The sequence below is a fragment of the Cyprinus carpio genome, chromosome A11 (genome assembly GCF_018340385.1).
Source record: "Cyprinus carpio isolate SPL01 chromosome A11, ASM1834038v1, whole genome shotgun sequence".
NCBI lineage: Eukaryota > Metazoa > Chordata > Actinopteri > Cypriniformes > Cyprinidae > Cyprinus > Cyprinus carpio.
In genome coordinates, this window is record NC_056582.1 from 13,934,844 (window position 1) to 13,960,578 (window position 25,735).

At 34.5% G+C, this 25,735-nt stretch overlaps 1 protein-coding gene across 2 annotated transcripts; it reads right to left on the reverse strand.

Annotated features, from left to right (window-relative positions):
* Positions 1–1,362: 1,362 nt before the first annotated feature.
* LOC109094306 (segment polarity protein dishevelled homolog DVL-1-like) lies at positions 1,363–25,041 on the reverse strand. Of its 2 annotated transcripts, XM_042766359.1 has the most exons (15): positions 24,594–25,039; positions 20,483–20,552; positions 19,984–20,105; positions 13,514–13,626; positions 10,430–10,568; positions 10,172–10,265; positions 9,518–9,587; positions 9,297–9,436; positions 8,526–8,602; positions 8,387–8,454; positions 8,200–8,277; positions 7,988–8,122; positions 5,662–5,829; positions 4,843–5,061; positions 1,363–2,168 (listed from the first exon to the last, which is right to left on the reverse strand). In XM_042766359.1, exons 1-15 carry the CDS (start codon positions 24,761–24,763, stop codon positions 1,669–1,671), a joined length of 2,163 nt encoding a protein of 720 aa, XP_042622293.1. In that variant the 5' UTR covers positions 24,764–25,039; the 3' UTR covers positions 1,363–1,668. The 2 variants fall into 2 exon arrangements, with proteins under 2 accessions (XP_042622293.1, XP_042622292.1); XM_042766358.1 differs by having other exon boundaries at positions 9,297–9,587; positions 24,594–25,041.
* Between the last annotated feature and the right edge of the window lie 694 nt (positions 25,042–25,735).

The following is a 25,735-nucleotide window of genomic DNA, read 5'->3' on the forward strand; positions in this document are numbered from 1 at the left end:
GAAGCTCTGTACATATACTTTATACAATTATCTATTTTCATATATACAATAAAAATGAACTATGTACAGCATTTCCCACAATCTTCCAAAGGGAGAAAATAGACAACACATCTGAAGATGTAGATTCACAATAAAAGGGCAGATCAGACTTTGTAAAAGTGCCAATTTGTCATCCTTCAAATGGTTAAATACTACACGTACAGTAGTACACAGTCCATATGCTAACCAGTCCCCTTCATTTAGTTACTTTGAGCAAACGTTTTTGTCTTTAAAACACTTTGATGAACAGGTTACCAGCACCAGATATCACATCATACAACTGACACATTATCCCAGGGGCAAACAAACAAACAAACAAACAAACAAACAAAAAAAAAAACTCTGTAGGACAATATTTAAGAACTTCTTATGTAAGAAAATACAACTAATTTCAGACGTTCAGCAAGTGCCAATTTATTTTGTGCATACACACTGTAGGTGCTGGTTTTTGAGTTTACCCTGATATCCAGCAGCTTTTTTATTTCCTGAAAGTACATTATTCTAGCTAGTGCTTCATAGCCAAGAGAGCCAACAGTGACATGCTACCATGTTTCCATACTGGTAATAAATGGAAACGTGTCTAAAAATGATTCATTCCACCCATCTCCTCCAACTGCCCTGACAGCTTGTAGTGCACAAGTATTCATCGAAATGAAACTACAATGTAAAGACTGTTTTACATAGTGTTTTAACAGGAACAAACACAAAATACTTTTTGACTGTTGCTGGATTTGAAAGATGATCGGTAGCCTAGTCTATGGACAGCTTTGGACAGGACTAACAGCTCCTGACCAGCAGAGGGCATTGTCTGATTGTCTTTATCTTTTGCTAATCTAGGATTAAAAATGTGGTTGCTGGTGTGCAATTTTATTGCTAGCTTAAATGGTTAATACTGCTCTAAAAAGCTGCGCTGAATCCAATTTGTTATATAAACCTTGTTTGACCTTTTTTTTTTAATGTGACAGAAATAAACAAAATATATCCCCTTTTGCCATACTTTTGGATGTACACTACTGTTTAAACATTTGGAGTCAGCAAGGATGCATTGAATAGATCATAATTGACAATAATGGTACAAAAAAATTATATATATTGAATTTTACATTAATCAGAATTCTGAAAAAAAGTACCAGTTCCCACAAATATATTAAGCAGCACAACTTTTTTCAACATTCATAAGAAGAAATGTAAATCAGCATATTAAAATGACTTCTGAAGGATCATGTGACACTGAAAACTAGAGCAATGACTGCTGAAAATTCAGCTTTGCCATCATGGAGATAAATTATATTTTAAAATATACTCGAATCGAAAACCGTTATTTTAATTGAAATAATATTTTGCACTATTACTGTTTTTACTGTATTTTTGATTAAATGAATGTAGATGTAATGGTGAGCATAAGAGACTACTTTCTTACCGATGCCAAACTTTTGAACAGTAGTGTATTGTAGGTATTTGCCCTCTGCTCAACACATGGTTATCTTAACACATCTGCTCCTCAACCTTCCACAGGAACTTGTGACTACAGCACAGCAACATTTGCTGATTGATTAAGTTGATAATGTATTTATGGGACTCACCTTGTGAGATTTTTATTGTACTGCTATTTATTATTTGTTCATCAGATTACATTATATCCACAAAAAACTCACAAGGGTTGCCCATGGCATGCTGGAAAGACTGGCGACTGGCGGTGAGTTCCGGTGGTATGGCCCCTATTTCCCTCACTGGAGGGGCCCCTGGGGGCCCGCTGCTGATAGTCCCTTTAGGGGTCAATCTGGCCAGACTGTAGGGAGGAGGCAGGCCTGGGGGTCCGTAAGAGGATGTGTGGCTCCGTTCACTGAGCGCACAAGAGGTGTGGCCATACTTGGAAAAGGGAGCGTGGGTGTAGGAGAAGGACGTGCGGCTGTGTTGGGACGGGACGCGGGAATGAGTGTGGCTGCGAGTTGACAGCGCATGGCTACGGTGGCTCAACTGGCTGGATGAACGCTCAACCCGCCTCCTACCTGCTCGCTTGCCTGAATCCGATTCGCTGCCGCCGCTGCCTGCTGATTTGCGGTCCTTGTCCCTAGGCACAGGCCGCTGGCTCCTCCCAACACTAGGGTTGGAACTACTGCTTCGACTTCCTGAAAAATAAACAGACATTCACATGGTTAAATGGAGAACAAGCAGTTACACACCAAAAGGAATAAATCAACCTTATGTATTTTATTCTTCAGTCTACATGATTTTCACTAAAGTTAACAGTTTTCAAGCTACCTCTGCACAGTGACAAAGAAAATAAAAAAGGTGGTTGTGGATAGCAGGGAAAAACAAATACCTGCATGTAACTACACTACCATTCAAAAGTTTGGAGTTTGGTAAGGTTTTTTTTTTATGTTTTTAACATAAATGTCACATACTGTGATATAATACAATTTAAAATAATGTTTTTTAATATAAAGGGTATTTTAATTTAAAAATGTAATTTATTCCTGTGATTGCAAAGCTGAATTCTCAGCAGTTATTACTAGTCTTCAGTGTCATATGTTATATGTCGAAATCATAATATGCTGATTTGGTGTTCACAAAACATTTCCTTCTGTTATCAGTGTAGAAAATAATTTTGACTATTAAGAATATTATTGTAGAAACCTGAGTTTCTGATGAATAGAAAGTTCAAAACAAACAACAACATTTATTTAAAAGTCTACTGTCACTTTTGATCAAATTCTTTCTGAATAAAATTACAGATATCAAACATTTAAATAATAGTGATTAAATTTATTGTCAGAGGCTGTGTCCAATCAAACTCAGTACTGAGGTTCAGGCTCTGTCACTTAGCAGAAGCTAGCTTTATCCTTGAAAACCACAAACAACACAGTGCAAGATAAGCTAAAATGCAAACTGTTTTGTTGTAAATAAACAAACAAACAAAAAAACATTGGGCATATGCAGTTTATGTTAATATCAATAAATTATACTTTTAGATTTGAACAATTTTGGTACTGTGATGACAAACATAATTTAGGGATCATTAAGCAAAACTAATCAGTGCTGCCTCCTTCAGTAAGTACAGTAACAGCTCATGAGTTTGCAGTTAATGAAGATCTGCCATTCACAGAAACACTCCATCCCTCACTAACATGTTCTGGATTTCTTGTTCTTCATTCTGTCAGAATTATTTAAATATGATGAAAAATGATGGCAATTAAAGAGCTGAAGAAATACATCTATCAGATGTGCAATTAAAGCTGGATGACATGAGACTGGAGTCAAATGACAATGCAAATGAGATCATGAGGTGCTCCATCCTGAATTCAAAACACTGTCAAACTTCAAACAAAAGCCACATCATTTCACTCTTACATAACAGGCATGGTAAAGCTTTACATACACATATGGGATCTAGATTGATACTGTCATGTGCATTCCCAGACTATTGTGTATGCATTTTGTTTTAACCACAACAAAACAGCAACAGAAATGCCCCAGTCATGAAGCAAGACATGACTGTAAGAGAGAGAGAGAGAGAGAGAGAGAGAGAGAGAGAGAGAGAGAGAGAGGGAGGGAGGGAGGCTGCCTTACCGGACACCCCAGGGTTGGGACTACCTCCTCCATCAGTCTGCCATTGCACAGCAGAAACGAACAGGAAACAACACAGTTAAGCCGTCTGTCTATCTTAACACCAGAAGCTCTATCAAGTACAAATCATCATCACAGCCTAAGTGCTACTGGAATCTGCTCAGTAAAAATAAAATCTTATATGTGCTCATATAAGATATTTATTAACATGTTGTGATGATATGTTAGAACTTACATAAAAAAAAAAAATATGTAGCCTTGGTGAGCATAAGATGCTTCTTTCAAAAACATGAAACAGAAAACTTTTCTTAAAAAAAAAATATGTAGCCTTGGTGAGCATAAGATGCTTCTTTCAAAAAAATATGTAGCCTTGGTGAGCATAAGATGCTTCTTTCAAAAACATGAAAAAAAATCTTACAGACCCCCAGACTTTTGAATTGTAGTATATATATAAAATCCATGTACTTGAAATATTTAAAATGTTTTTCCACACAACTAAACATCTGCCCTAGTTTTACTTTCTTTGACTTTTATGGGCCTATCCATCTGCTTCAAACCTCACAACGCACCTGAATCTAACAGATCACTCCAACTGCTCTCTACAGACAACTCACACACACATACACAACAGGCTGCTGAGTTTCCTTCCTGACATCTTCACTGAGCTGGTGCATGGCATGTGTGAAATGAGCAACAGGTTTTTGCATTAATGTGAAGCAGTGGATTGAGATGGATGTGTTTATGCAATGCATCATTGTTGAAGGCAAAAAGCAATAGTGAATGAGATGAATGCAAGCACTGTAGCTGAAATCAGGACAAGAGCTAAAATCAATTCTTAAAATGTGGCCAAAAATGATGAAGACAATAAACTGAGAGATGTCTGAAAAGTCATCTTTTCAGACACAATACTACAGCTGGGATGGGCCGACCATATTTGAAGACAATAATTTCATGAAATAACCCTTGTACAGGGATAACAGTATATACAGTAGATAATACAAGTCATGCATGAAATTCATATTAGGGATGTGCGTAGCCACATATTTGCATAACTCTTGCAACTCAAAAACAGCTAGATAGAGTGCAAGCAAATGCGATATACTGTGACACAAGACTGGCTGTTTCATACATTTTCAACAACCTCATATAATATTTCTATATAACCCGACTGAGATTTATTTCAGAAGCTCTTACTGTGATTCACTTAAAAGTCATGGATAACCTTTCCATACTCACCCTCACTGTGATGACTTCCTGCGCTCCCAGTGTGGAAACTGTGGCAGGGGTCAGAATAACCTGGGGGGAAACCAGAGGGTGCTGTGGAGAAGGGTGGATAGAGGAAGGGCTGGCCACCCATGGGCCACGGGTTTGTGGACGGAGGGGGAAGAGGGGCCAATGTGTCCTGCTCTGAACCAGCACCACTTGATCCCTCATTCAAGTTAAGTGTAGCCATATCTAAGAAGAAAGAAGGAAATATATAGAGGTTAAATGTACAGTTTGAATAGATCAGTATAAAACTTAAAGGAATAGTTCACTCAAAATTTTTTAGCTGAAAATATACTCTCCCTCAGGCCACCCAAGATGTAGACAAGTTTGTTTCTTCATCAGAACAGATTTGGAGAAATTTAGCATTACATCACCTGCTCGCCTGCTTGTTAACGGTGCTTGATCTGTGCATATTTCTCTCCTGATTGAAGAAAGCATTATAGATAAATGCTGGAGGCAATGGTTTCAAGATGTCTTAAAGATTCATTTGTTTATCACAAAAACACAGCTTTTCACTTCACAAAACATTAATTAATTGACTGTCATGTGGACTACTTGTGGATTATTATGATGATTATCCATTTATAAAAAATCTATGTAATCATAAATACGGCACCCATTCACGGCAGAGGATCCATTGGTGAGCAAGTGATGTAATTCTAAATTTCTCCTAAACTTTTCCAATGAAGAAACAAACTTATCTGCATCTTAGATGGCGAATACATTTTCAGCTAATTTTCATTTTTGGGTGAACTATTCCTTTAATGGAAATCTAGAAATGTGTTGTACTTTGGCAGAGATCTCCAAATGTGTAGTAACACTGTTCGGAGAAGGTGATCTTGTTGACAGTGTGTCTGAGATAGCCGTGTTTCAGCAGGCTGCTGGCGTATTTCCTGGCATCCCGCCGGTCTTTAAATCCCTCGACCCGTGAGTACAGCCAGTCTACTACATCACCTCCTATAACATGCGAGATCCAGACAGATTACAAATAAACATCTAGTTATCCAAAACCATAAAAACATTTCTAAAACCATGAAAAACGAATACCATAAAAACATTTCCGTAAACTAAAATATAGTCAAATATATAATATACTATATTTATATATCATACAGTAAAATATATAAAAACTTCAAATTATTAATGATGCGATACATCGATTTAAAAAAGTGTGCATCGCTACAAGTTGGCATTTGTATCATGATGCATTGTTTCTAACACATTTGCATTGGTTAAAAAAAAAAACTATCTATTTATATATAATTACTAGTGGATGCGCTGTCCTTTTTTTATTTAGAAAGTGACCAATATTTTATATGTAGGCTGATTTCTCCTCTCTTAAATGTTTCTCTAGCATGTTCTAGCTCTCATCACCACTGCTGCTGCGTGAATCTGACGTATCACAACACTACGGAGACCTGAGGCCTGTTTCATAAAAGACGCTAGGAAAAGTGGGGATTAAAGTCCAAAACCTTGAAATAATTTAACAAATTGGGGCTAAAGCATTTCCATAAACGATCTGATCATGGATCAGATCGATCCGCCATGACAATTAAACAGCAAATAAATTTGTGCTGTTTAATGCATTTGAGACACTGTGTTTTCTTTTTCATCTGTAAATGTTAGAAAGTCATGGAATGTTAGAAAGTCATGCAAATATATCCATTTTGCTGTCAGGAGTGGGCACGGTTTAAGTGAGTGAACGAGCGCTGCTGCGCGCTAAACAATCGAATAGTAGCTCAATAATTCTGAGTATAATATACATTTTGCTAAATCTAAATTTTTAAAGTAAAAAATTAAATGTGTGCATCGTATCCCATTGTGTTGAATTGAATCGAAATCGGATCGCACTGCATCGGTAGCTGCTTCATATGTATCTTTAATGTTAAATCAAATATAAGTACTAATTACTTTGAAAATAAGCCTGGCTTATTTGGTAAACTTGTTTTATGAAACAGGCCTCGAGGCATTAGAAGTGATCATATTTTTTTTTCCATTGCATCATATCCCATTGTGTTGAATCGAATCGGGCTATACTGCATCGATAGCTGCTTCATGTATCTTTAATGTATCGTATCGTTGGCTATGCATCGAGATGCGTATTGCAATGGCCTCATTATGGAGATATATACACAGTACAGGACAAAAGTTTGGAAACATTATTATTTTTAATGTTTTTGAAAGAAGTCCCTTCTGCTCATCAAGCCTGCATTTATTTGATCAAAAATACAGAAAAAACAGTAATATTGTGAAATATTATTACAACCTAAAATAATAGTTTTCTTATTGAATATACTAAAAAAAAAAAATATTATTCCTGTGATGCAAAGCTGAATTTTCAGCATCATTACTCCAGCCTTCAGTGTCACATGTAACATCCAGTCTATCACATGATCATTTAGAAATCATTCTAATATTCTGATTTATTATAAGTGTTGGAAACAGTTCTGCTGTCTCATATATTTGATGAATAAACGGTTAAAAAGAACTGCATTTATTCAAAATAAAAAAAACATTTCTAATAATATATATTCTAATAATACATTTTCTTTACTATCACTTTTTATCAAACACATCCTTGCTGAATAAAAGTATTTATTTTATTAAAAAAAAAAAAAAAAAAAAAATACTAACCCCAAATTACTGACCAGTAGTGTATATTGTTATTACAAAATATTTATATTTTAAAAACATAGCTTCTTTTTTTTTTTTTTTTACTTTTTTATTCATCAAAGTATCCTAAAAAAGTATCACATGTTCTGAAAAAATATTAAGCAGCAGAACTGTTTCCAACTTTGATAATGAATCATCATATTAGAATGATTTCTAAAGGATCATGTGATAATGATCCTAAAAATTCAGCTTTGCATCACAGAAATAAATGATAATTTAAAGTATAATAAATTTAAAAAACAATTATTTTAAATTGTAATAATATATCACAATATTACATTTTTTTCCTGTATTTTTGATCAAATAAATGCAGGCTTGATGAGCAGAAGAAAAACTTCTTTCAAAAACATAATATATATAGTAACAACATCTCACTAACAGGAAGAAATATATATATATATAGTAACAACATCTCACTAACAGGAAGAAAAAGACAGCTCACCTATTATAGCATTAGCTATAGTAATCTTCAGCCACATTCTGTCCCTTATTTCTAATCCCGAGTCTGGGAGCTGCATCACCTTTACAATAGTGGCCATGTCTGTCTTTCCCACTGTAAGAGGGAGATCGTCAAACTCTGTGAAAGACAACAGGATGATTAGCTTTATGCTTTGCAAAAACATGCTGTGATCTATCAAATAGAAAAGACTGTACCGTTTTGTGGGTAAGATCCTGTAAGCGCAGTAGTGTGGGAAATCCATGCTGCTGGGTCAATGGGTCTAACTGGTTCAGCTTTGGAAAAGAAAAAAGCAGAACAAGTCAGAGAAGATGGATAAGTATACCTGTGCCTGGCTTTTTTGTATCTGACAGAAATGTGGACAAAGAGTTTGTGTATACTGACCTCTGGGTATTGTAAAGTAACTGCGAGGGGAAGGATCCCAGCATTTGGCAACAGTGAGACTGATGGGACTAGAGAAAACAAGTACAAAAGCTGGTTAACATGCAATCACATCTAAGCTGTAACAATTCAGACATCTCACCCGTTCTTTGAGACGATCTCTCTGAGGATCCTGACTGCATCATCATTGCTCATGTTTTCAAAGTTCACGTCATTTACCTGTAAGTCAAAATGTGGCATAAACATATGTTACCATTAATACTGATGTTGGATATTCACAACTATTCACAATAAATTCACAATTATTTTTAATTATTATGGGGCACCAGCAAACTTCCAAGGGGCCTGAATGAATGATGTAAAGACTTAAATAATCAATTTTATTGTTTATATATATTTTTTAAATATATAAATATGGGGCCTTTTAATATTGTTATATACTTTGTGGGCTTTGGAGTCAAAAAGGTTAAGAATAAGACTGAGGTTGAAGTAAGTTTCAAGTTTAAACTATGTTTCAACGAATCGATTAAAAACTGGTTCAGTGATTTGTTTGTCATCACTCTATGTTCTTTGTGTAAAATGTTTTCATTTTTGAGTGCACTATCCATATAATGCACTTTTGTTGTTCAAACTACAGGGCCTACATGACCGCAACATTTTTGTCTACTTATAATATAGTAAAATTATTAAATATAATAATTTGTATTTTTCATGACCATCTCCCACTATCTTTCTGAACCATTTGCTGCAAAATAGTATTCAATGACAAGACAACAGCCTCTTTGCAATATCTTTTTTACATTATCAAATTTTACAAAAAACAACTGGTGCTGAAATTTTTTAAATCAGACTCAAATTATCACAAACAGAGAAACCATTCACTAGAAGTGCCATTCCAGATACTACAACCTACCTGTAGCAGCATGTCGCCTGGCTCTATCCTCCCATCTGCTGCCACCGCTCCTCCCTTCATAATAGAGCCGATGTAGATGCCACCATCTCCTCTATCGTTACTTTGGCCCACTATACTGATGCCGAGAAAGTTATATTTCTCTGTGCAAATGAAAGAGAAGATGGAAGTGATGAATTTGTGATGTACTGTATTTGTGCATGTACAAGGCAAGCTGATCTTACCCATATTAAGGGTAACTGTGATGATGTTGAGGCTCATGGTTGAATCTGTGATACTGCTGAAGGAAGATGACTGTGGAAACAAAACCAGAGGAGATATGTGAGACCCTTAGAAGCCACATACAACAAAAACATCAAACAAATGTTTAGCTATATAGTATAAACCTGCTATTAACTCAGATCCGTCTGCGCTATTTTTCATTTACACACAAGCCAACTGGGGCCCTCTACGTTCTTAAAAAAAAAGCATTCAACTGATCTAATACTCATACCTGAAGGTAATGATCCTAATATCAGTGCACTACACTGTGCCATGCCAATTTAAAGATGCAATCATTACTGTAATCTGCTGCTCAACAGGGATTAGCAGCTGCTCGAGGCATTTAAAGGCTGTATCTGCATTTACAGACAGTCGCTTAGTTTTCTAAATGGGGACATTCCATAGACTTCTATTGTTTTTATATAGCTAGTCATGAATACTGTAATTCACAACATAACCTAACAGAAAATGTTTTGCATTTTCTTCTAAAAAACTTTATTTGCTTCATTTTTATACTGTTTTTACTAATGAGGACATGCTCAAAAGGAGTTTGGGGGGGGGGGGGGGGGCTGGGGGGAGTGCACGCACACACACACACACACACACACACATCTTACCCTGTCGATTTTTGCCACTTTGTGTCGCCGGCGCCTGCGCTTATGTCTTTTCATTAACTGAAAAGAAGAGCTCTGCTCTGTGGAACTGCTCAGCCTGAGAGAGACAGAGGATAGAAAAACAGATTGATTATTGAATATATAATTATGCACCATGAGGCAAGACCAAATAATAATTCCATTACAAGGCTAGCACACAGGAAAAGTTATATAAACACAACATGTCAAAATGTTTATGCTTTTAATTATTCCAAACCAAACCTGCTAGCGTCCTCATCCTCCTCACTGTCAATGAAAGAGCTTGACTCCAGCTCACTGCTCATCACAGAGCCACTGTCACAGGCCATGGCTGTGTTCTTCACCACCCGCTCAGCTTTAGAGTGACCGTTCACACGTGGGACTGAGAACAACAATCATATCCACAGTGAGGCTTGTCAAGGCCTTGTTGAAACAACTAAATACTGAAAAAAGAGGTCCAAATATGTGGATATATTCATGGCTTGATCAAACCTTGAGCGACAAACTTTAAAAGAAGAAAACATACACTCCCGAGGGTGTGGCTCTGCCTCAGGGTGGCATCTGATTGGCTGGAAGGCTCTGGTGAGGCGGCGGCATCCCAGTGAGCCGGGCTTTTTATATTCCTTTTGGTGGAACCCAAAACACTCCAGGAGAGTTTGGTGGCCAGTGTTTCTTTCACCAGACTGATATCGCTCTCTCATACTGTCTATAATATGCTCACTCGCATGCCAGTCTTTTGATTTTTACTTGATTTATTTGAGGTTACTAGTAAATTGGCAGAAGAACAGAAGAGATGTAGGGAAATGTATGACAAGAGAGTAATGGAGAACAAAACATGTTTAAAAAATTAATTTATATTATGTGTTTTTATTTAGGATGGAGAGAAAACTAACTACAAAAGATGGTGATGTAGCATAATGTATCTAGATATAGCAAACTAGGCAATCCTTTACAAAGCCATGTTTAACTTCCAGCCATGAAATGGAAAATAAAACAGTCAATACATCACCACTGTTTGTGTAAGCAGCCTATAAAAACCTAGCCAATTTATCACATGTTTAGAGGGATACCATAACAGTACATCACATGTGATGTATAAAGGTATATTAGGTTACAATCTACTGAAATTAATTTTTTCACATGCTAGTTAAAATTGTAAATCATTCCCACTTAATTTATTTTATTCTTGAAACAATAAAATGGGGTAAAAAATATCTTTAATATTTAATATCTTTCTTTAAAAATATATTTTCAACTTATGTTCTAGGTGTTTAAATATTTTAAATTGTACAAAATACTGATTAAGAAAATTACTTTATTATAAACACATTTTATTTATTTATTCATTTATTTGCAGTTGAACGACTCTATCATTCTGTAGATATTATCATTTAAGTCTATCTTTTCACCTGCTCTACCCAAAATACACGCCAATTACGAATGTCTACCTGATAAACTAATAATATTAAAACACTACAAAACATTGTGAATTGAAAACCTGATATCTGTTCATTTTTTTTTTAAATAGAATATGTGAAGTAAAGTCGCCTTACCTCAGAAAGCGCTAACGACAGAAGAGCTGCTCTCCGCCGACGCACAGAAATAAACTACTACTACACAGACAGAACTCCCGCGGGAGCGCGCGATATGAATTTATTACCCGCCCCTTCTGTGCGCACTCTCGCCCAGGCGCGCACTGCCATTCATCATCAGCAGCACCCGGCCTATGTGCGCGACTATTTCGATTTTTGCGTCCGCTGCTCGAACGTGAGACCACGTGCGATTATAATTTACGAGCAACGTATGACCGCGGCGAGATAATGGAGCGTGTTCACAAACCCCCGCGAGGTGAGAAAGAAACCCGACCAGAAATTTTAGGATAAAAGATGTACTGTCTGAAACGTAACGTTATCTTTGTAAGCAAGTAAGTAAATACATAAATGTTACGCCTGACTGCTCTTCACGTTCTTAAAATACACATCTACATATTTCAGGAAAGGTAATCATTTTTATTTATTTATTTGTATTATTATTTTATTTAATACTAAATAATTCAATATTTAATCAATGCTGTATGCTTCAAATAATTAAATAATTAAAGGTTACGCCTTACTGTTCTCCATGCTCTCTAAATATAGGCTATGTCTACATATACTTTTAATTTTTTGTAACAGTGTGTTGTTGGTTTTTTGGATTTTGGTCTTGTTATACATGTAAAATCTTCTTCCATTGGAAAAAATAAGAACTCAAAAAAATGGAAAATAATAAATAACATCATTTACATCACATCCCTTTGCATTTTGTTGGAAACTCAGAAAAGGGCAAAGCACAAAATACAGTCTAGGGGCCCTGAATCCCTATAGCTTCTGCCTGGCTATTCCCAAGGGAACAGTACATCTTGTATACCTAATATTTGTTTCTCCTTTCTGTCCTATTAATTGTGAACTCAGTGTTGTACTGTCACCACTGACACTGTCTCCAGACTGGCCGCCTAATTAAGTCACACTGATTAATGATCAGCGGGAACTAATGGGTCAACAGAGAGCCCCACGCTACCACCACAAACACACAGATAAATTATTGTGAGAGGCCGGGGTGTGTTTGTGTGTGAGAAAGCATTTGTTTTGCTAGGGTGAGGAGTATGTTGAATAAATGACAGAAAGCATGTGTGATTCTGTTCTGTTAATGCCTATTGTTGTGAATATGTATAAAAAAAAATTGCCATTGTAAAGTGTAAGGATGTGTTCATTTGTGAAGTTATTTACTGTGCAAAAAATAAATAAATAAATGAAGGGAAAATCAAGTACAGAATAAAGAAACACCAGAAACAAATTCTTCAATGAGAGTGTCTGTTAAATGTCATTTAAATGACTAATTGCTTTATTTGTACTGCTCTATAATATTAATGTGAGAACATACTTAAAAAATATGAAGTTGTTTCAGTCTGTCACAGCAAGTAATTAAGGATAAATTAAGACTTTTCTCTGAGATGATAAATGAGCTTAATACAAGCCATTGCATAAACAAAAATACAAAGATGAATTCACCTGTATTCACAGAACAAACAGATGACTTTCTGACCTTGGTTTGAAAAGACAAATGTATTTAGCACACTAATGAGGCAAATATCCTCAAAAAAAAAACAAACAAACAAAAAAGAACAATTGCCATTCTTGTGGTAGGATCAAGCCATGATTATATCAAGTTAAGGAATGCAAAATGTTGGTGGTATAAAATTTGTACAAAATAAAGTGGCATGTGCAAAAGGGATTTGCTCACTTATGCTAAAATGACATTATTTAGGCATATTCTTGAAGCTACACTCACATTCATCTCTCCTCCGTCTGGTCCTTTCTCGTTCCCGTTCTCGACGGTGGCGAAGAACGGACTCGCTTCCAGTTTCTGTGTCCAGCCCGTCTCTGCTGTTCACTGCATTAGCGCTACGGTAAACACACAAACAAAAACATATGCAGCATGATCTCTGAGTGACATTAGACTATTACTGCAACAACTGTATTATCTGACACATACTCCTGATGTGCATGTCACCTATGTGCCTGTAAGATTTACATACGTAAGCGATGGAATGCAGATTATTTTAGCTTTTGTGAGAAGGGCAGAAAGAGCCAGAGAGTGAGAATAATGGTAATGACACAGGGGATGTTTCATCATGAAATATCGGTTTCTGTATTACACCCCTGGGGCAGGCAACTGTACATCTATGTGTTTTCAGCAGAAACCTGAGCGAGGAGAGAAACTGATTCCACCTTCACTAGGAAACACTACAAACCCCTCAACCAACCAGGCCACATTCACATGCAGTAGAAATTCAATGCTGAATTTTTAAAAGACAAATGAATAATTAAGCAAGAAACAGTCACTTTACTTCTTGCTATTTTAATACAAACATGTTAATGTAATAAAAATACACATTCAATAATAATTTAAATTAATTAAAGTAATTAAAAGTCAATTTTAATTTTAATTTTTCTACGAAATATACATCACCATTCAAACGTTTGGGGTCATCATGATTTTATTGTTTATTTTTAGATGAAAATTAATTTTTTTAAATATTACTATAATTGATTTTTTTTTTTTTTGCATTAAATCATTCAAAAGACAGTAAAGACATTAATAATGTTACAAAACACTTCTGTTCTTTTGTACTTTCTAGTCATCAAAAAATCCTGAAAAAATATGACAGCTTTTACAAAAGTATTAAGCAGCACGATTGTTTTCAACATTGAAACACTGAATCAATACTGATACACTGATTGTGACACTAAAAAACAGACTAATAGTTGCAGAAAATTCTGCTTTGCCATTACAGCAACAAATTATATTTTATATAAATTAATATTAATGAACACTGAAACAAAAATTCAAAAGTTGTGTTTACATTTTCACAATATTATAGTTTTTACTGTATTGTTGACCAAATAAATGCAAAAATAAATAAAATAATACACAAAACATAATCAACAAAAGAATCATTTGAATGGTAGGGTATTACATAATATAATACATCAAACCAAAAAACTAACCAAAAAATTTGAGTTACACTGCATGAATGCAATGTGATACAAATGTGTTTGCAGTGAATCAGTCAACCAATGTAAGAAATAAAAAGACATGCCATCACTGTTATATAATTCGATGAGTTTGTGGATTTTAAAAATCAGCCACAAGAGGGCAGAAATATTACAGCATTAGTGATCTACATAAGTATGTACATTCCGATCTGTATGGCTCAAACACCACTTCATCAACACCAAACAAGCAATGTGTCCATTTTTACTATTGGATATCATCTGGCACCATCACTAATCAAGTAAAGAGTAGCAGAAACATACCTTTATATTCTGCCACGAATATAATCTACATAAATAGACAACTTGTTTTGCTTTATTGTCTTATATAAGGAACAGGATGTGTGAATGTGTGCCTCTAATAATAAAAATTATAATAATAAACTACAGTTCAAAACTGTTAACTTTAAGTGACCTTACCATACACAAAAAAAAAAAAAAAAAAAAAAATTGTAGAACACTGAATTATATGTAAATTTATTGTAAAAACTCGTACGTTTTTTGCAAGTATAAACTATAAATTACTGTATAAAAAAAACAATGAAAAACAGCAATTTAACATGATATTTTGAACGGTGCAAGTATCATACGTTATAATAGACCTCTTTATAAATACTACAACAATCCTGCAACTGAACATTTTTACTATTTCTGTATTTTTATTAATTCACACATAATTAATTCTCTATTTACACACATTCATACATCACCATCTCTGTTTAGTGGACCGTTTCTATGTATATCCCTTTTCATCAGTACTGTTCATTTGCCTTCTGTGCCCTTTTTGCAGTTGCAAAGTATATTACTCTTTCCAATTCTGGTTAAATGCTAACTGTACTCTCTGCATAATGACAACTAAGTTTAACTTAATCTTTTTCTATAAAAATGCATAAAAAGTGGTCTCTCCCTGTCCTCCCCTCTACTTGAATATTAAAATCTTGAACATTAATAATGTCATATTTGGTCATACCATTGCATAACAGTGAAACAAATTCACAAAGGTCCCTTCTGGGGTGTTCTGCTATGGGCAGATACACCACTCATTGTTTACCACAACTCCCTTCAACATTTGTGTCTCATGCTTTCTGGATGACTGAGCCCAGTGGGGAAGTAAGAGCCAAAGGGATCTGCTCTCTTTTTGTTGTTGATATTCCTACATCCACAATATAAACATGCGTGTGTGTGTGTGTGAGAGAGAGATTATTATGTAAATCAGGGATTCCTGACCGGGGGTAAAGGTTCCCCAGGGGTTAAATCAGCAGGTTTCAGGAGGTATTTGATTTTGAAATTGCAAATTACAAATTTTAGATCAGTAAATTCATTACATAAATAATTGTGATCACTGTCATTTTTTTTTTTTTTAGTGAGTCAGTGAAAAAATAATACATTTTTGAAATGTTATTTTATTTCACTTTATCTATTTACATCTGTAGATTTACACATATCTTTAAAGGCTGTTTTTTTCTGAAATTGAGTTATTTTTTTCTCATGCACTGAGCTTCAAATCTCCACTTCAGTAGCTCTTCTTGGGGAAGTCATGGCCTAATGGTTAGAGAGTCGGACTCTTAACCCAAAGGTTGTGAGTTTGAGTCTTGTACAGGCACAGTGTGTGTTCACTGCTGTGTGTGTACTTTAGATGGGATAAATGCAGAGCACTAATTCCGGTACTTGGCCACATGTCACTTTTACATCACTTCACTTTATTTCCACCAAACATTTCAGTTATTCCTATCTATATTTTGAGGCTTTTTACAGATGACTTTGTTCATATATTATTTGCTTGCAACATTTTATTTAAAAAGAAAAATATGCATTATTATTTTTAATTAAGTTATAAATTGTATGAAATAAATTATATTAAAAATACATTAGAAATATAATTATATTTAAAAAATATGTTTTCTGATTTATGAATAAGATAAAAATCCTTTCTGTAAAAACCTTTGACTTAAAGTCAACAAAATGAAACCACCTGGCTTTATCCAATTTCAGATTTATGTTCTAGAAAAAGTAAGCAAATTTGTGTATATTTAATTTAATTTAATTTGCATATTTAAACATAAAATCTCATAAAACATGTAATACAGAAATGTTTGCGATTCCTAATGTAATCAGTAAACTAGGTAAAAATTATGACATCTATCAGTTCAATTATTAAACAAGAAAGCAAAAAGACAAAAAACACCAGACATCCTTTAAAAATCAACCCATTTCTGGTGTGATGTTTATGAAGGGCTACTTGAGCCTTACTGATGGGGCTGAAACTTTTGCCTCATGTAAAAGAAACATGGAGGTGTATAAAGTATGTGTGCAGGTGAAGGAAACTATATTCAGGATGTGTGAGAGGAAAGGAGTTTATCGCTAATGTGAGTGTATATGTGCATTCTAATGAGATAATCAGCACATCTGGTGCACACTACAAATGGAAGTTTTCAGTGGCTGAGCATAAAAAACAATGACAGCATAAAATGAGCTGTTAAATAATTACTGTTGCAGAGAACACTAAACAGTTCACTTGACCAGGCTTAAACAATTCAGTTATATAACACAATTATATCATAACAATACCAAGAGGTTATACCATTTCTCACATCAAACTGAACCTGAAATTTTTCAATTTTTATCTCTTAACTATAAAGCAGAACATCTGGGCCCATATTCCTAAAGATATTAAGAATCCTCTCAGAGAGCTCCTAATTTAGCTTAAAAATTTCTAACTAGGAGTCTAACTAGCTTAAAAGTGATTCAGGACCTGAACCTGATCTGAGAGCAACTCTGAGCAAGGAAAAGACAAAAATGTTTATCTTAGTGAGGAGGTGGGGCTGACCCCGTTGCTAGCTATGACACAGTCTTTTGAAGATTGTGATTGGTTGGTTGTCCAAGAAATAAAATACCGCTTTTAAAAGTAGGGTCTATTATAAGAATTCACTTTGAAATTACAGGCGTAATTTTTTCTGTTTTACCGTACTCTCTCTCTCTCTCAGTCTCTCTCACACACACACACACACACACACACACACAAACACACACACACAAACACAAACACACACACACACACACACACACACACAAACACACATTATATATGTATATATATTCTTTATTTTTTATTTACCATGCTGTCATACTTAACATATTTTATAGGAAATGAACAGCGACAAAATAAGTTTCTGAAAGTGCCGTAAATGCTTTTGTGATCACTTTGCTTAAAGAAGGTCGTGACAGACCCAAATCATCACTGCTGCATAGTTGCATTTTTCCAGTTGCCAAGTATGTTAATTTGGTAAATGTAGTGATTACTTCCATTTCTGGCACTATTTCTGCATGGTGTTGGAGATGTTAGCGTGTCTATAATAATTTTGATCACAAACATGATCCATGCTGGATCTAATGTGCAGCCTCTTATTTACTGTGCAAATATGCATTTTTTCTCCTCTTCACGTTTCGTTAATTTTCTCCACTGCTAAAGAAACTCTTAAGCCTCTTAAAAGTCCTTGTTATTACAATATTATTGTGCATGGGTGAAGCAAGAGAGAAGACACTTTGTTCTTGTCATATCATAACTATTTGGTGTTTTAAACCGCGCAGGTGCACAAGAGAGAGCCTATGGAATCACCAATAATTGAAAAAATATACTTTCAAACATACTGATAAACTAACGTTAAACAGAAAAATACTGTAATTAAAACAGCTAGTTCATATATAGTCGGACGCAACTGTCATATCGCGCATCCTGTGACAAATTTGCCGCATCTGCGCAAGGAAGTTATCAGTCTAAACGTTCTGCAAAATCAGTCAACGGTGAAAATCAATAGTAGATTTCATTTAAAGTCCAACAGTTTAACACTAATATTGGACATAATAATTCATAATTAGTATTATTATAATTTAATACACTAATAGGAAAATGAGCCTAATATCGTCTTGTCTATCGACAGAGACATCTGCTATCGTCGATATCTCTGACTATCGTCGATACACAATACTATCGTCTATCGGCACAACCCTACTTAGCACTAATATTTTTCATGAATATAAATTGGTTACCCCTGCAATACAGAATTTATTACAAAATGTTGTTGTATGTTTTTAAGGCTCTGCATGGCCTAGTGCCTGAGTATGTTTGTGATTTAATCAGTCTCTGTCAATCCAGTAGATCTCTGCACTCAAATAATTGATTGCTCCGTATGATTCTGCATTCTCGTTTAAAATGTAAAGGTACTCAGGCATTCTCTGTTGCAGCTCCTAGGCCCTGGAATGACTTTCCTCTGTCTGTAAAATATTCTCCAACATTGGGTGTATTTCAGAGTGTGCATAAAATGTATTTGTTTTCTGTTACATTTGAAAATGCTTTGTAAGCTGTGTATTTTATATGTCTGCATTGATTTTATGTTTTTTTTGTTTTTATTTTATCTTTTATCTTTCTCTGTATAGCATTTTGGTTCCGCTAGTGGTGTTAAAAGTGCTTGAGTTGAGTATTTGCATGTTCACTGAAAAACTCATGCCCTAAAATATATTTAAAATATAATTTTTAATTTGTTAATGTGATGGCAAAGCTAAATTTTCAGCAGTCATTACTCCAGTCTTCAGTGTAACATGATCCTTCAAAAACCATTCTAATATGCTGATTTGGTGCTTAAGAAACATTTCTTATTACTATCAATGTTGTAAACAGTTGTGCTGCTTAATATTTAAGTAGTAATCATAATTTGTTCTCAGGATCCTTTGATGAATAGAAAGTTCAAAAGAACATCTTGGAATATTTTGTAACATTATAAATATCTAATCTCTACCGTCACTTCTGTTTAATTTTATGCATTCTTGTAAAATAAAAGGATTAATTTCTTAAAAATACCGAGAAAAAAAGACCCCAAACTTTGAACGGTATATACTATAGATATTAAAATTATTATAAATTTGTCTGAATTAAAAATAAAAAATACAATTAATCATTTGAAAGACTACTAGTGTATTTAGTCATTCCAACAGAAATAGATATTTATTTCGAGATTTGCTAAAGATTTCATTTAATAGTGATTAAAAACATTAATAATTTAATTTAATTTAAAGGGGGGAAAAAACTGAAAAAATAAATACTTTGCCGGGACTTATTTTGTGCTGAAATACATGCACAGGTGGCGCATCTGTTTAGTGGATTCGTTCAGTAGTGTTTGCTTCACAGGATACATGTGTGTTGATACTTACTGGAACGAGGGGGGTCTGGAGTCTCCAATACCTCCTGTCCTCTCCAGCGGTGGGGGCAGCTCAGTATGACTGTCAGTGCACACAGACATCCCATCCGTATGGGAGCTCTCAGCCAACACAAGCTACAAACAGACACATGAATGCATATAAAAAAATGTGTCTAGTTCAGATGCTTTTTGTTTGCTTGAAGAACAGGATGTTTGATCTGGTCTACTAAACTTACAACAAAATACAACAACAAACAAAGGCCTCAAAGGCACTAAATAAAGATGGCATCCAGCATAGCGTGATTTCCTGAATTATGCATTACACTTTAGAGTCGGTCCACCTTCAAAGTGCCTTTCAGACTTAATTAGTGTAATGATTCAGTGAACTAAAACTGGTGATGTCCAGTATGATGCAGTGTATGATTTAGCGCATGTGCTACATATTTCTTATGACATATGAATGCATGACTCTGATTCAGATGTTATATAATGCAGAGGTTATCGCAGCTCACCCATGACACCACTCTCCCGTTGAAACAAGGCAGTTTGGAGTTATCGTCAGAGACTTCCTCTTTGACAACCTTCAGGGACACAAAGGAAAAAGAGGCATGCATTATTAATTAGTATAGCGTTTGAATAAACCTGCTGTATTGGTTGTGCATATTATATACCACTGCTCAGTCCCACCAGGATTTTGCAGGATCCTTTTTTTTTCTTTCAGATTTTCACTGCCTAAAATGACTGAATTTGCAGTTTTTTTTCAAAAACTTTTTTGTGTGTTGTTTTGCAGTGAAAACCCACCAATAATCATGTACAAAATGTGACTATATACTCTACATTAAATGTTATAAATTATAAATAAATAATTTCAATTTATTTTTTATTTTTTCAATTTATAATAGTAATCACTTTCACTAGAAATATTTAAAAAGTGCAAATCCAGTATAATAATGTATGGGGACTAGCAAATATTCATCCCAATGTACATTATATTCAGCACTACATATAAGTAGTTTAACAGTATCATTAAACCTCTAAAAACTTGCATTACATACCACACTGTTAGCAATTCAATTCAATTCAAGTTTATTTGTATAGCGCTTTTTACGATACAAATCGTTGCAAAGCAACTTTACAGAAAATTAAGTTTCTACAATATTTAGTAGTAGCTTATCAGTGGTGACTCTTAGTTTATGTGCATATGGCAGAAATGTACGAAAAAATCAATTAAAGACGTAATCAAACAGACGATGAACACTATTAACAGCAATTATTATATGATGCAATCAAACTTATAGCAAAATTTGGTAGTTCTGTATGTTGTTTCAGGGTTGGCATCATCTGAGGTCCTCTGAGGGTTTAGCACATAATTAAAAAGACAACTCACATTATTACTTACAATATTATTAAATAACACAAAAAATAAAACAAAAATGAAAACAGTACACAATAATACAAAGTTTGTATTAAATTCTGGAATCACAGATTTGCAAAATCTTGGCGGGACTGACTGCTGTATTCAACTTTTACCAACATGTGCTGACAGATGAGTTCACAGGGACATGTGCTGTGTGATGTGTAACTGTGATCCTGTCTAAATGTGCTGCTCAGACTGACTTTGCTAATTGTAAACTGTCACAATGGATTTGAATAGAGTGGCATATGGTGAGGATTCCACATGGCAGCTTGTCATGAATATGTCAACTCAATTATGCCAACCTTTTTGTGTTTAACCACAACAAACCAGCCTGAAAAAAAAAAAATTTAGTGTGAGATGAGCTACTAAAATTAACATTTTAGTTTTGATATCAATGCTGTCATATTATTGCTTATTTTACATGTTATTGAAACAATCTAGACAGACATTTAAAAGACTTAAATTATGTTTAGTCCACAAAAGCTATCATATGGCTCAAGAAGACTTGAAATACACATGAGCCTTTACCAACTCGAGCATTTGTATCTGACAGAAGGAAGAGTGTCTGTCTGAGAAAAGTATACATGTATTTAAATGAAAAGCTTCAGTGAGGATGCCTGCGTCAAAACATCTAATATCAACTTAATAAACTAAAAAACATCTTGTCTCAAAATAAATCAAATAATCAAAAAACCTACAAACAAAATTAACATTTTAAAGGGGTCATGAACTGAGAAATCAAATTTCCCTTGAACTTTTGACATATAACAGTTCACTGTACTATAAAAACATCCTGTAAGTTTCACAACTCAAAACTTTCTCATTAGCTCAAAAACAGCTTTTATTAAAACCAAGCTGAAAAATGACTCTTTCGGATTTTGTTACATTATGATGTCATAGTGCGATGAAAGCCCGCCTCTGAAGAAGATCAAAGCCTACATCGCTGCCTCTTTAGCCCCGCCCACTGATTTACGCATGTACAGTAGTAGGAGAAGAGGAAATACTAGAGAGACGCAAATACAGGATTACTCCAACAAAACCATAGAGATGTCTCCAATGATTACAAAACACTGTAATGTAAGTTGTGAACAAATACAGTCTTTGCATTGCCTTCCTTGTCATCCTAACACCGTATCTACATCGGACGCGAGCGCTGTTGCCTCGTTTCGTGAACCCATTTCATGTCAGAAGCAGAGTGAGCTGGAGAGATATAGAAGGCACTGAAACTTGAGGCTTTATGGTCTTGACGAACATGAAGGCGAAGACATTAAACAGAAGGTTGTGGACATCTGCTCGGTAGTGCTTCCAGATGAAAAGGGAAAGCTCGCTACCGAAATTGACGTGGTTCATTGCGCAGGATTCATGAAGGGCAGACATGTTAGTAATAATATTCATTTGGTCCTAGATTTAAATGATTATGATGAATATATTGATAGTGACAGTTTTATACATTTAGCAGATTTTTAGGAAGCATTTGACACAGTTAACCATAAATTTATGTTTGAGACCTTAGATTTTTCTTGGCTTTGGTAATTTCTTTAAAAGGGCCATCATTTATAGTTTATATAATGGGTGTAATAGCTCAGTAAAACTTATAAATGGCACTACCCCCAAGTTTTTTTTTTTTTTTAGAAAGAGGCATAAGGCAGGGATGCCGAATATCACCTGTTTTTTTACTTGTAACCCAGACAATTACTCTTTACATTAACAAATATAATTTTCACAGAATCAGAATTTAAGAAAGAGAAATAAAATGCTGTCAACTGGAAGATGATACAACTATATTTGTTAGAAATTCATTAGAAGTTAGAAATGTGACTGATTGTTTAAATACATTTTATTGGTTTCAGGGTTAAAATTAAATTTAAACAAATGTGAGATTATCCCTCTGAAAAAGAGTCAATTTCTTGATATTAATGGAATCCCTGTAAAGAATTTTGTTACCTGTTTAGGAATCAAAATATGCAATGATGAAAAGGAAAGGGGTCAGCTTAATTTTCAACCTTTGCTTCAAAAAAAATTAAAAATATATTTAATTTATGGTTAATGAGGGACTTGTCAATGAAAGGTAGAATTCTTTTATCAAAAACTGTATGTTTATCTTGTCTGGTCTATCCTGTGATTTCACTAGAAGTCCCTTATAACATAAATAAGGAAGTAGATCTCAGCACTTCAAATACAATTTTAAAGAATAGACGGATTTTGCATTATTTTCAGTATAAAAATACAATTTGGTAATTAACTCCTATTCTAATAAAAAAAAAAAAAATTGCTTTTCTTTTCCAATCCAATTCAAAAAAAATTAAAAATTACAAATATTCCAGTTAGACTAGTAATTTTCACCAAAAATGGGTTGATAATGGTATTATTTTTTTTTTTTCAAAAATGGGTTGATAATGGTATTATATTTGTTAAAGTTGTTTAATGAAAATGGGCACCTGTATGCCTATGTAGAATTTCTTCAAAGTTATAATATTCCAATAATCCCTAAAGAATATTGTATAGTGTTCAATGCTGTTCCATCTGGTTTACAATGTCTGATTAAATGAACCTGCATCAACCAGATCCCAAAACTCATCAAAATATACTTTGAAACAACATTCAGATGCACACTGCATTGGAATTAGGAGGACAAAAAAGACAAAAAAAAAAAAAAAATCCAACCAAAGTATCTCATAACAAATTACCAGCATAACATCACAAATGTCCATGCAGACACATATAGAGGTGGAGAAAATCCATCTAAGGTGATTTAAGATGGTCTCCCAGTCTGACCAGCAAGAAAAAACACTAAAACTGACTAGACAAGCCTGACCAAACTTGCAAAGCAAGATTTCATAAACAGACAGAAAATCAGAATCAGGAATCAGTCAAAGATTAATGCCATTTTTTGTGTTATTGCTGGTTGCTTTCTCACTCCTCTTGCTAAAGGTCAAACTTCGGTTACCAAGCAAATCAAAGAAGCAAACAGATGTAGCCTAACGTACAGTATGTTGTGCTTTCATGGCATACTGAACAGCTAAGAGCATGACTGTATTCTGATGCTGATCCCACAAAGGAGGAGATGACACAGTCATCACCAATGACAGGCAGGTGCCAATGATGACAAACCATCGCTGCCACGATGACAGCTTCATTCGCACCATGGACTGAATACAATGAATGAATCAAAAGCCTACAATGACATTTCCCAGCAATCGACTTACCCAAAATCTTGATCCATAGATTTAAAGAAGAATTTGTAGCTGTTGACCGGTCGGTTGCTGAGGACATTTTTGAAATCTGCCAAAGTTACCTTTTCTGGAGCTACTGACAGTTTCACCAAATAAGGAGTTTCCTCCTCGTCTATATGGTAAATGATTTTAGTCTCCGCCATGAGAATACAGTGGGAACAATTGCCGGAGAACAGCGCGTGTTCCTGATGCTGTCTATACAGACGTAAATAAAATGTCTAAAACAACGGATGCTAAATGAATATAATCACGCATTTGGCGCGATTGAGGCTATGAATTAAGCGACTTTGTAAGGCTAAGGCTAAGAACACAGCCATTATGGAGGCCTGATATATGTCTATTGCAGCCCACTATGCGGAGGATACGCTGCCTGTGTTACAGAAACAGGAAGGAAAGGTTCACATCCTTGAGAGTATCAGCCTGGAATATCCGAGCCGTTCTTCTGCGCAGTGCTGCCATCGTGTGCTAGAAAGAAGCCATGGACTCTTTATAGTCTGGATTCGAGTTGGATTTGAATTTTTACTATAAGGTCCAATTAGTTTCAGAAATTAAAAAATCAAATTGAAAAATCAAAATTAATCTAAAAAATTCATTCAAATAATTAAAAAGAAAATTAGAACTTGAAAAATGTAAATGGAACATCCACATTAATTCAAATAACTCATGTAAATGCATTTTATATATTTCAGTACAGATTACAATAATAATTTAAAAAAAAGATCAATGTTGATCTCACCTACAGAAAATGTTATACATTTTTGCTTCTTTGTATTTAACAAATTAGCTTGCATTTTATGGTTCATGGTAAAAAACAAACAAATGTTAATTTAAAACAGTTTTTCTAATTAATCCAAAAAAAAAAAAAAAAAAAAAAAAAAACAATGTGATATAAATTTTGTAGCGCTGTGACAAAGGTAAATTCTGTTCTGATGAGTTCATTGTTTAGACAGCACTGATATGACTTATGGTAAAATTATGAGAAATGTCTGTCAAAAATCAGCTGCAGTCTTATTGCAGTTCATCAGACATTCTTAATTTGTTGAGCAAATGAGTAAAGATTTTATTTTATGTTTTTAAGTTTGGTCATAAATAACAAATGGCTGTACTTATGATTT

Bases quoted from the DNA above. Each gene is read 5' to 3' on its own strand.
- LOC109094306 (XM_042766358.1), bottom strand. From the start codon at position 24,763: ATGGCGGAGACTAAAATCATTTACCATATAGACGAGGAGGAAACTCCT. The intron at 20,106-20,482 runs GTGAGCTGCGAT...GTCTGTTTGTAG, and splicing joins ACGGGAGAGTGGTGTCATGG to CTTGTGTTGGCTGAGAGCTC. The intron at 8,278-8,386 runs GTCAGTATACAC...TCTTTTCCAAAG, and splicing joins TTACTTTACAATACCCAGAG to CTGAACCAGTTAGACCCATT.